The 12,895-nt window shown below is 38.3% G+C and overlaps 1 protein-coding gene across 1 annotated transcript; it reads left to right on the top strand.

Moving 5' to 3' along the window:
* Positions 1-467: 467 nt before the first annotated feature.
* Positions 468-12,576, top strand: LOC104269728 (proton-coupled amino acid transporter 4-like; the record flags this gene model as incomplete). Its single annotated transcript, XM_009878747.1, has 4 exons — positions 468-559; positions 2,380-2,464; positions 10,991-11,218; positions 12,478-12,576. Coding segments are annotated over exons 1-4 (462 nt in total), but the record flags the coding sequence as incomplete, so codon positions are not given.
* Between the last annotated feature and the right edge of the window lie 319 nt (positions 12,577-12,895).

Here is a 12,895-nt window from a genome sequence, read left to right as displayed (position 1 = left end):
ATCCTGTCATTCCTCAATGCTTTGCTTTTTCTTCTCTAGTTTTGAATGGCCTTTGAATACATACATAAAGCTTAGATCACTGAAACAACTGCTACTGACTGCTTGTCCGGGAAAATCTGTTAAATCCTGTTAGAGTTCTTTGGGACTTTTATGTTTGAGTTGAATTTCTTAAGCTGATACTATAAGGTGGATTAATTTATCAAGAAAGTTGTTCTGTTAAGAAACTGATTTAGTAGTGTGGAATTAGAGGAAAGCAGCATTGTGGTTCATGGGCTTGTAGAGTGCCGAATAGCCCTTCCTGGGGTAAAGACACCCAAACCAGACCTAAAATTCTGCAGATGAAGACTGGTGCCACAGGTGATTACATACTCTAAGCCTGGGAGGCCACCAGCATTTTCAAAGTAGGGATCTAGGCCCTCATAATTTCTAGTAATTCAGTTCTTTCTTCACTCTTTGATTTCAGGATGAAAAAATCCTCGCTGGGGTACAGCGATACAGTTAGTTACGCCATGGAAGCGGGGCCTCTGGCTACTCTTCAGAAACGAGCTTCTTGGGGAGGGTAAGTTAGCACTGGAATTTAATCGAATAGATATGTTATTATAATCAATGGCTACACTTGGAATGCTTAGGAGCTTTCCTTTTTACTAAGGTATTACTGCCTTTAAGAGTGTGTTCTCTGTGCTTGAAATATTTTTATGCAGTGTCATGTGTTATTTCTTACAGCCAACTGGTAGTAGTGACATGGGAGGATTGAGGAGCGTGTCTCTGTTAGGCATTTGAATCTTCAGATTTACAAGACCTATGAGGAAAAGAATTCTGTCTGGTAGTACAGGAAGAGATGTGGTAAAACCAGAAATGCCTTCTGTATTGGCTTGAAGGTTACACCCACCTGCGTAAAGTCCTGTAGCGACAGGCGAGGGACTGAACGGCAGGTGATGAGGTGCACAGGAGGCCGCAGACCCAACCCTGCCTGCAGGCAGTTCAGGCCAATACCACCTGAGGAGACTTTCCGCTGTGCCTTTTGCAATGGGACTTGCCTGTCCCGCATCGGCCTTTTTAGCCATCAGCGCACTTGGAGCAAGCGTGGGTAGAGCCCTTCCCCTATCTTCATTCGCGAAGCCCGGCCATGATGATGATTGTGTAATGCGGTGAAGTAATTGAAGTTTTCATTCTCTTCCTGTAAACACATTTCTCTGCATCAGAGTGCACTCTTTGAGCAGGTTGACACTGCAAATGTTAATTACTGCAATATATTTATTCTGAAAGGAAGCAAAGCAGTTAATTGATTCCTGTTTAAAGATAACATTCAGATAATAGAGAAATATTTACTATAATGTGCAATAATGACACGCAGGTGTTAATAGCTGCTTGTTTCTTTATATTTTATCCCACTTTTTTAAAAGACCTTTTTTTTTTGCCATTTGTTGCTGTTTGTGGAGATATGGTATGACTGTGCAGGGGTGCAATTCAAAAAACTTAGACATGTTGTTCAGCGCTAAAGTGGTTTTTTTCCTCACTCCTATATTTTTTTTGATTCTGCAGCATTTTATATCATGTGTTTTGGCTACTGTTTTGTTTCAAATAAGAAAAAGGTGAGCTGGTTCTTTTTAAGGTCTCCTGTGATGACTTTGTAAGAATGAAGTAGAGCTCCATTAGAGGGAAAATTGGTTTGTAGTGACATATAATGACAATTCTCTAATGCTCCAGAGTTACAAGCCACAAATGGCAATTTGATTTGCAGAGACACTGTGCTGCAGCAAATCCATTCTCTGAGGCAGATCTGTGCTGCGTACCTGACTCCAGCAAAGATTTTCATTACAGCAATGTCTTCAGGCCACCATTATGTGTAACATTTTTCAACAGCAATCTGAACCATAGTATAGAGGGTTTTTTTTCCATGAGATGCAGTGTCTGAATGTGTGTTTGGATACAGTGGTGTAGACCCACTTAGTAAGATGAGAAAATGTTTGTCCTCTTGAAATGATGAAACCTCTAAGACCAGGAGATATTTCAGCTCTGGTCCTGGGGCAAAACTGCTGTGTTAGGGGCTAACTGACACCAGCAGAATTTATATGTATGTTGAATATGTATGTCTCTTTATATTTGTACAGCATTAAGTCTTTGAATTTTATTTTATCCCACTTTAAAATATTTACCTTTTTTTTTTAAGAAGCTTTGATGCCTATTTAATGTTACCTTAAAAAACAACCACATAAAAACTCACACTGTTTTGTCATAAGACGAACCTGTATTGCAGTGCTTGTGAAATTAATGTGGAATTTGAAAGTAGCATTTTGACTACTGTAATTGCTTATCAAGTAGAAATAGGTTAATTGTTTGAATCTTAAGTATAATGTATGCTTTTTTTTCCTTCCTCAGGTCTATCGTCGACTTTTTCCTAGTGATAACACAGCTGGGCTTTTGTAGCGTTTATGTTGTGTTCTTGGCAGAAAATGTGAAACAAGTGAGTAATGTTACTGTATGGAAACAGTTATAGCTTTAGATTAATTTTTGCCTCACTTATATTTCCTATTCTTATAAAGTCCAACAGAACTATTTGTAAAATGTGAAGCTGAGAGAGGTACAGAATGGGCTCTACTGTGGTTCTCACAAAACACCCTTTGATAAAAAGGAGCACTGTGCAAGGTGAACTGAATTTGGATCTTGTGTGAGTGTTTGTGGCTTCATTTCCCCCGATTTGTTTCTTGAATTAAGAAATTAATTGTGGAAATGATAGAAAATGAGACTGAAACTGATTTAGGAGCCAGTTACCTCTGAATTTTATTTTTTTTTTTCGCTAGGCCTTATGCTGAATTTTTTTTATTCTTGACTTCATGGACAAGTCTTATCCTTTTTATGTCACTGGAGTCTTTCTTTGGTTTTGTTCAGTCCCTTCCATTTTCTAGTATGGTTCCATCTGCTACAGAATCCATTGTATCTAAACATATCCTGATTTTTTCTTTAATTCTTAAAAATGCCTAAGATTAACATTTCCACAGCCTCCTCAGTACTCAGTTTCAATGCTTTCTAATCTGTTAGACAACTGTTTCTTTGTAGAAGCTTAAAATTTCTTATCGCCATGTTGAGTCCTTTATTTCATGTTCTACTGATAAGTAATTTATTTTTTTTCCATTTGTGGATACCTTTTATTTGTGAATGTCTACTATTTCCACCTAATACAGGGAAGGCACGATAGACACTAATAATTCTTCTTGCTTTTCTGTGAATGCTCTTCAGTTGATCACATCTCACTAATTTTTGTGAGTTTATCCCTGAGACTGGTTATGCTACTCCAGTGGAAGTTTTGGTTTTGACTATCAGAGCTGAAAGGTTATTTCACAGGTCTTGTAGATCACGTTCCAGACTTCACACCTCAGTATAATGGTCATTTTGCAGGAGCATGTCATTGCTAACTCATGATCAATTTGTGGTCTGCTATGGTCTCTTGATCCTTGACTGCAAAACTTCATTCTCGGCAATTCCTCTGATCCTTCTTTCTGTTTAGCTATAGAATCCTTTATTTTTCCTTACTGGATTGATTTTTAACAGTTCTCAAGCCTGCATTTTAATTTCGATTTTAAGTATTTTTTTACTTTCCATCTGGAACTGCTGTTTAGACCCTGCTTACTACATCTTCTGTGTTATTAATGAAAATGTTAAATAGCACTGCCCCTGTAACAATTAATGTGTTTCACTGTAAGTACTATTATATGTGTATAGTATTGTACTATGCTTATATAGTATTGCATAGTACAATACTACATACATGAAACTTATACATGCATATAACTAAAATCTGTTACAGATTTTTAAATAGATTGGATGTTAAGTATTAGAAAAACACTGGGATATTATTAGAAAAATACTGTGATTCATTTTTGCAAGCTGATTTATTTAAGGATGTCTTAAGAATCAAATATTTCATCATGCTGTATTTATGAAAAAGTCAAAAATTACAAAAGAACCCCAGCAACCACAAATGCCTATACACCTCCCAAGAGCCACTAAACCTTTCGCTAAAACCCAGTTATCCTTTTTCTCTCCCACAACCATCCGTCAGTAACTAAAGCAAACAAATCCGTATCTGCCTCTGCTTTCATTCATGTTTTTTCTCATTCTCCAGTCCTTCTAAGCTCTTCTTTTTCTCATCAGTGGACATTTTTGTGTTGGTGGGGACTGCTGTCTGCTGGTCCTTCCTCTTTGCACACCCAGAAGCTGGAGCCGGCAGTTGGTGTCTCTCAGCCGGTGTCCGTGGAAGGTCACCTGGCGCAGGTTGGCTGCTCAGATCGGAGCCATGGGCATTTTGGGCTCTTGGTGCTCCCTCCTCCATGAGCTTTTTAAGATGCTAGGACTCTGCCAATGTACCCTGCTGTGTTTTCTGCTCAGAATATTATGGTTAGTTGCTTGGCATAGAGATAATGAGGGTGAATCTGAGCCTGTGTGTAAACATGTGCTTCTGTAATTAGTGATGTGGGTGAGGAATAAGGTGTGACAGGTTACTGTGCATTAATCATCCATAGGAACTCTTATTCTACCCACAAGGTAGAATGGCGTGGCATAGTTTAGCTTACGTTAATTAGGAAGAAGAGTGTCCTCCCTGGGCAGTTGGTACATAGAAGGTAGTATATTTTTTTCCTCCCCTTGTAGAAGAGTATTTATATTGTGCTGAGAAAGTATTCTCAGTTCTGTATATGAAGATCTTGTCACGATGAGGTAAATTTGTGCATTTGAAAGCTGGATACACTGTAACTTGGGTCTTGGGAGAGAAAAAAACTGCCAGCCTTAAAAACTGCAGTCCCACTATCACAATCTATCTCAATATCTAAAAATCCTATATTACATCTGATGTCTTTTTGCTGGACTTCTGAGGGGGGAACTTCTGTTGCATCCTTTGTAATGCAAGTTAAAATCAAAGCTTTTCCTATCAGATACATATCTAGTCAACCAGTTCTTGTATATGTGTTTTGACCTTAAGCAAAAAACAATACTGAACGCTTATTGACCTTGTCTTTTATAGATTTTGGATTTAAAAAAAAAGGAAAAAAGAAGAAATCTTTTCAGGAAATTTGTTGCTGCTTTCTGGAAAGAGAGTTAAAAGATCTTACAGGAAAGCAACTACTGCAATAGCAGTAACTGCCAAGACCCATGACATATACTCTGTGAATGAATTAAAGTCATCAGCAATTCAGAAATTCCATTTCCATTTAGATAGCTCTGGGCTCTCTCTTCTGGGAGGCAGAAGTTTGTGGTTACTTCTTGGCAGTTTTCTGCTTCGGAAATCTGTCCCGTAGAGGGCACCAAAGAACACGAATTTGCACTGCTTTAACTAATTTTTCCATTCGTGAAAGAGTGAGACAGGTGAACGGAGAGAACGGTGGGATGGAGAGCTAAAATAAAGGAAAAACATAGTAAAAGTGTTACTAATACGGCTCTTGACCAGTAGCTCTGGGCTATACTCTCTGCTTTTCTGATCGTGTTTGCATGTTGATGTCTGCAAATTAAGCCCACTGGAATCAGTAGGAGCTTCCACTGAGATGTTTTCTTTGATATTCTTATTTGAAACTAGTACCAGCCCAAGTTTAGGAGCCTCTTCCTTCACTTTATTTACTGTTTCAGAGAACTAAGGTGTGACAAAGCATTTGAACGTGGTTCTGGAATGTTCATCAGTCCACATTACTCTGAGGTGAATATTTAGACACACATGGTGCATGTGAGTCTAGCTATTTAATCTTTTGAATTCTGTAAAATGTTTGATGTACCCTTCTCACTAATGCTTTAGCTTCTGGTGATAAATCTATTCTGATTAGTGTCTATGGGATTATCACAACATTGGCTGCGTTGAATTACAGTTTAGGAAACCCTTAGGAAATTGTAGTTGGACATAAAATTAGAAGTGTGAATAGTGTCTAGTTTGAAAAGTTGAGTACTAAGTGATAATGAAGTACTAGAACTACATGAACTGTGGAACCGTTTCTTTGGCCTTTTCATGCCAAATTACAGGTTTACAATATAGTCTTTATCTGCCTGATAACGTACTGGTTTTGTGCCAGATCCGGCCGTGGTCTCTTCTGGCTGTTACTCCAAGTTAAATAAGGAAGGAATTACAAGGAACCAATGAGCTCAAAGACAACTGTTTTGATCCCACTAGATGTTGAAAAGTCTGTAGACTGTGTGACAGAAAGGGCAAGTTTTAGGATACAGGCAAGAAAATAACAGTTGTGGTTGAAGAGACTGAGGAAACAATTATTTCTTGTTTCTGAAATAGTTCTTATAAGAAGCGTGTTCATCAACTGAACTGAATTTTTCAGCAGTCGCTCGTCGTGCATGAGGGCTTCACTAGCCTTTGTAGTCACTAGAGCCAGTAACTTCAGTGGCTCTGTAGTGCTTTTCTAAAAGTATAATGGTATTTCCTCATGTGGTTTAGGGAGATGTTTGTGGGACTTCCAGGTACAGTCATAAGCATAGAACAAACTGCAGGTAGTGTCTGCTCACGTTGGAAGTTGAACAACATTCGCTGGGCTCTGTGATAGATAAAAAGAATATATATGCAGGCGTTTTCCAGCAACATAGCCACTGGATGATAGAATCAGAGAACGAATCATAGGATCCTAGAACAGTTTTGGTTGGAAGGGACCTTCAAGATTGAGTCCCACCTCCGTCCTAGTCCTATCAATCCCACTAAACCATGTCCCTCAGCACAAGATATTTTTATGACAGACAGTCAGTCCTTGGCCCAGCACGACTGCCACATGCAGCGATGCCTTAGCAGAGAACAGCAGGAAAACGAAAGTGATTGTTGTCCAGAATAGGAATCTGAGATTATATTAATTTTAATATTTAGAAGACTAGGTTAGACAGACAGTGAGTCATGGTCTGTCCTAACACAATCAGCAGTAAACTTACAGTAAACTAAACAGCATATTAAAAAGTGGTTTTTTTGTTTTTTTTTAAAAGTACTCCTGCTGCTTTGCATTTTCTTACTTGTTAGAACAGTTTTAAGTGTTACCTTATTAGATTTTTTTTAAAAAATTATTAGAACACTTTTAAAGTCATGTTAATGTTAGCCTGTATCTGAACAAATCAGTATAATCTCATCTTCTTTAGTTTTCCTCTGCTGCTCTTTGCTGCCAAATCTCCCACAGCCAATGGCACCGCTCTAAGAGAGTAGCGGTCCTTACTTATTATAGTTGTTGCGTTTTACTTTCTAACTCGTCGGTCACTCTTGCATGTTTGTTTAGCTCTCCCACAAGGTTACCTTTTGCAGGTGTGCCTCTTCTGAGTCAACGTACAGAATCACGGTTCTGTTACTTCTCCAAAATTCACCTGTGCAATGTGGATACTTCTGTGCCCTTGCCTAAACTCGCAGTTGGTACCGATGTTCTTGAAGCTGTGGTATTGCCAGTGGATTTAAAGGTGAATACATACGCACAAAAGGGAATAAAGTGTCCTCTGTGCTTATATGTTAGTATTACTGTGTCCATAATATCAGTTACATGGTATGTACATGTGTGTGCATGTGTACATAAAACTTGCCCCCAAGGTATTTTAGTAATGCAAAAACCTGTGTATAATGGACATAATGAAAACAACTTGTCAGTCAGTGGTCAAGCTGAAACTTTCAAAAGTTTTTTAATAGTAGTAGATAGGAGACTTGACAAAGTGATGTGACTCAAATGAGAAGTGACATGGAAGAGAGGAAGGGGCAGCAGGAAGATTTTGTGAATTTTGTGGAACTGACATTTGGGTTAAGAGCATACAAGAATTAGGTAATTTTCATAGCTGGGACTGAGGTGTGACTGCAAGTCTGGTTTACACAGAACGTTAATCTGTGCTGAACAGGTTCAGAATTTCATCTTTTTTTATTTTTTTTTATTTTCCTCCCAGCTAGTATGTCTTTGGTGCCCTGACTTCTTTCTTTAAACCTTTAAACTGTCTTTCAAGGAACAGGATCTGATGCAGGCTCCTGCAAGTCATGACATTTTTGAGAATCTGTTTGGTGGTGTCCTTTTCCTTCCTATAGTGAATGCTGGGGCAGGGAAGAGAGAGTACGGTAAAGCAGACTGCAAAATTCTGGTTTATTGTAGGCATATAACTGATACCTGAAATGTGGAGGTGGGAAGCAAGGGTTAAGGAATCAATCTGATGATTTTAGTTGGCTGGGTTTTGCTGATTCTGCATCAACATTCATTCATGTGATGATGACCACAAAGAGTTTGTGTGCAGCTGTAGTATGTTCTGCGCTTTCCTCATATTTTTGTGAAAATAAAAGGCAGATAATTATAAAGAGTGCATAGAGGTATGATCTGATCTTAGCCTGTCATCAGGATAGCTGATCACAGTAGACCTAATTTTGAATAATATGGAATATTGTATAGTACATTTTCCAGCCATATTAGCCAGTAAACTCCAGTTGAATGTCAAGCTGAAATTTGGTGGTGTTAATAGAAAAGAAAAACTATTTCTCACTTTAGGAACTTTTCACTGGAGTTTGTGCCTAAAAATAGAATGTCTTTCTCTTAACAGAAAACTGAAGTGGTTGAATGCTTGAAATTTATATTTTAGATCCCGAACTGTTATCTTGCCTGTGGTTATTTTTTTAGGAGTGATTTTTATTTTTTAAAATATGTCATCAGGCTTACAGACATTTATATAAATTGAAGGCACACAAGGTTAAATACTTATTGTAGCTGGGGTTTTCAACGGGACTTACGTGCTCAAGTCACGCTAATTCTTAGAAAACCCTCTTATGTGTCCTTGTGTGGGGAGCACCTCTGGCTACCTGCAAACGAATGCAAGTGAGTAAACACACGAGACTGTGGTTAAAGTGAGAGGCTGGCAAAGTGCTTGCTCTCTATCTCTATTTCTAGGTGTGATGGGAAAGCAGGGAGTTTCTCCAGAGAGCTTTACTTCATGTGGCATTGCAGAAGTAATTTGGTTAAGTGTTTGACACATCGCTTGGCAAAACGGAGTTATTGTAGCTGCATGAATCCAACAGAATTTAGTTCTAAATATAGTTATCTCTTTTTCATAGCTTTCTAGAAACATTATCTTAATGAAAAGTAACAGATGTTAAATGAATTGTAAGTGTCGCTTAAGATTCTTGCAAGGTCGAAATGGTCAGTGTTTCCGTAATGACTGATGTCCTCTGTTGTCATTTAAAGTGATATTTCTGGAAAATGTGGTTGCAGAATTTATCTTTAATCTTTCCCTTTTTCATAATGAAAAAATCTGTCCAGTGCTTTTTTGTTAAAGAGAAAAGAGTTTTAGTTTAATATTCTGTCTTCCTGAGTTTGTGGGTTGTACAATGGAAGTAAAGTGAACTGTGCAGGATGTTTTCTTCTCCTAGACTTGTGAAGCCTGACTTTTGGCAAACTTGCCAATTTGAATGACTTTACATACACTAGATTTTACATTAGCAATTAACTCCCTCTGCCTCATGGAAGTCTCATAGTGCAAATGATCCCTTGATTTCCTACTGTATCCCCAGCCTGTCCTCCTTTCTCCACTTCATCTTCGTCCTCCAAGTAAAAGAATTAATAGTCCTGAGTAGCTGTGACCTATAGAATAATATGGTTCAGTACTGGTAACTGTAGTGTTTGCTTTGGGCAGACATGGCTACAGAAAACCTACATTGTAATAGTAATGCCTGCCTCTTTTATTGTAACAGCTTAAAGTGTTTGCATTCTTGAGGCAGGATCTAGGATCATAGTATTTCACTTGCAGAGAGTCTTGGGACAAGACTGCGAACTGTGTGATAAGGATAATAATATTTAAAAATTGCTACACTTGAACACTTCCTGGGATTGTTGGGCTATACAGTCTTCCTCTGAGTGCAGTTTTGTGACTATAGTAGTTGTTTGTCTGACAGTACTTAGGAGTTACAGCATTTTTTTCAGTTGTTGTGTATTGATTTCACATTTTTGTTTAAGTCTTTTTGTGCTATAAGGAACAAATTTTTTATTTATTTTTTCATGGCCTAGGTATCTATTTTAGTCACCAAGCCAAAGGCTTTCTGCAGCGTGAGCGGATTAAGCACAGTAACTTGCTGGCTTGTAAGATGGTGAATGCAATGGAAAAGAAATGGAAAAGATACACTCCTAGGGAAAAGGCATCATAAAATTTAAAACAAATGGATTTGAACTGTTGCTGTTTTGCAGCAAGCAGAATAACCAAGCACTTGATGTTTTGATCGTGGTGTGCACATAGCACAGAATATGTTTCTACCAAGCAAATTTTGGCACTTATGGTCACGTTAGCAGTTTTCCAAAAGAAGAGTTGTGAATAATGCCAAACTCAGTCTTCTGAATTGCACTGTAGGCAACTATTGCAGTGTTTTATACAAAAAAACAAACACATTTTCACTTTGTGTACTGCCCTTTATCTGTAGGCATTGATTCATGTCAGTTTGATGGGTACAGGTTTCTCAACTCTCTCATAGTTTTTAAAGTTAATATTGATTAATAAGAGTGAAGAATGAAAAAGAAAAGACAGGTAGGTCCATATTTAATGTTATTTTGTATGTATGCTGTTACGATGTGGATGGAAAAGGCATAAGGTTATTAGGCACTGATTTCAGGTACAATAGCAGATGTTCATCTAACCCCCTTACTCTCTTTAGGAGAATTCAAACTCTAATATTTAGGCCTAGATCTGTCTCGCTTGTGTTCATTTTACCAAACTCTCCCTTTCTGAAAGGACTTTTACCTAAACTGCTCATGTGAATTTCCTCTTTAGTCAGTAGTGGGATAAAGATGGTTTCAGGTCTTTTAGACCCTTATTTCATAATTTGTCTGGAAGATGAAACACTTGCGGAAAGTGCCTTGTCTTCCCCTCTGCACTGAGAGTCCGGCAGTCCTGAAACACCCGACACTGGGTGGGTAAAGCAGAGGGACAAATGCCCCTATTAGAAATGAGTGATGTGACCATATACAGAGACTCAGTGCTACTACCACTGTTTAACATGTTTTGTTGGTTTTGATTTTTCCTACAGATCCATGAAGGATTTCTGGAAAACAAGATTGCTCCCATAAACGTCAGTGCCGCCAGCAGTTCTTCCGAGAGGAGGAGTACGGATCTGCGAATATACATGCTGTGTTTCCTGCCCTTCCTGATCCTCTTGGTCTTTATTCGTGACCTTAAGAGCCTGTCCTTGCTTTCGTTGCTTGCCAATCTGTCCATGGCTGTCAGCCTGGTGATCATTTACCAGTATGTTGTTAGAGTGAGTATTAAAAAGCTATTTTCTTTTTCAGTGTGGTAAGCTGCATTTGTTGCATGTGGCAGTTGGTCTCTGATGGATATATGCTGACTGACAATTTCTGAAAGGCAGAAATATCTTGTATTTTATTGAGGCCTCTTAATTTAAGGAGGTGCCTTTGATACTTGAGACGTGCTTTAAACATGGAATTTTACAGTACTTTTGAAAGAAAGGATAATATTGATGCACTTAAGGTAGCAAAAATAGGTATTGTAACAACTTGGAGTCCTTGAGTGGAAGAATATGTGAATTTTTATTACTTACACACAGAATTTGCAAGGTTTTAATCAATGGTCAATCTGTTGCAACAGAAGAACAGTTACAACAGCAAGGTTGATTTCAAGTGTTTCTCCAGTACAATCAGTAAAAATTTCAGACTCAACCTTTATGAATACATATTTCAGAATTCTGTCTCCTGAGAAGTTCATTAGTTGCTGCATTTTCTGGGTAGCTGCTGCTTTTCATGTTTGGAGGCATTTCTTAATGGAACAAATTAAACTGATGGGTGAAAAGAAATCGCATGTAGAAGCCTCTATATTTTTCTATCTTGTGATTCTGTGATAGACACGGTTTCACTCACCTTGTAGGTAAGTGTTGAGAGCTGCTATCGTTTGAGAAAGCTTTCACAGGGATGTTATGAAATGAGTGGGAGGCAGAGGGTGTGGAGGAAGACAGAAAAGTCAGCAAGAGGTATTGGATGGGCAAGGAGGCAGGAGAACTTACATAGAGAGATTGGGGGATATGGAGAGTCATTAAAAGAAACTCAGCTTGTGTTAAAAAGCTTTTCTTTACCTGTCCCTTATGGTTGTGAGGAATATCTGTGCAGTATGAAAGCAGATAAGAAAATGCAATACTCTGAGAATAGTGTAAACTTGCAGAAGATTAAGCTTGAGGTGTGAGCTTTCCCTTTTGTTTTAATTGACTTTCACTCCTACACTGGTGTGTGATACTTAAAATGTGAAAATTAATAGTGTCAGTAATATGAACCTAGAAAAAGTATATCTGCAGGTGTCTGTGTGTGGGTGGGAAGGCGACTATAAATGTATATAAAGGACTAAGTTAAGGAGGAAAACCAGGGATTATAAATACAATGTATTGTATAAAATGCAACATATGCATGGCTGTTAGGATATACTGAGTTTTCTTTCCTATATGATAATGTGCCCGTCAGAACTGTAGGAGCAGCTCATTTCCCTAGCGCCGTTTTGTTTTGTTTTCTCCAGGATATAGTAGATCCTCGAAAACTGCCTCCTGTGGTTGGCTGGAAGAAATACCCACTGTTTTTTGGGACTGCAATATTTGCTTTTGAAGGAATCGGTGTGGTAAGTGCTTTTTACTGACTCTTTGAAATACCTGGATCTGTGCTAGATGATGGGATACAGGCAGTTTTACTCCTGTAGTTGTTGTTTATTTGTTTTTCTTGAAGCACTCATCCGTGTTGATATGAAGAGGGCTAATTTGTCTTGTCAAATAAGGCAAAAGTTGAGGACACAGCATCCTCCTCAGAGGGGAGTTTGGTGAATACTCTTTGCTGCTTGGGCGCTTGGCACCTTCCCAAATTACAAGAATGCCTTTAGTTCCAAATAGATTGAGACAATAGTGTAATAATAACTAGTATCATAATATGCTATATAATAATAT

This window comes from Apaloderma vittatum, unplaced genomic scaffold (genome assembly GCF_000703405.1).
Source record: "Apaloderma vittatum isolate BGI_N311 unplaced genomic scaffold, ASM70340v1 scaffold43241, whole genome shotgun sequence".
Lineage (NCBI taxonomy): Eukaryota > Metazoa > Chordata > Aves > Trogoniformes > Trogonidae > Apaloderma > Apaloderma vittatum.
Note: the sequence above shows the minus strand (reverse complement) of the source record. Positions and strands in the feature narration are given on the sequence as shown.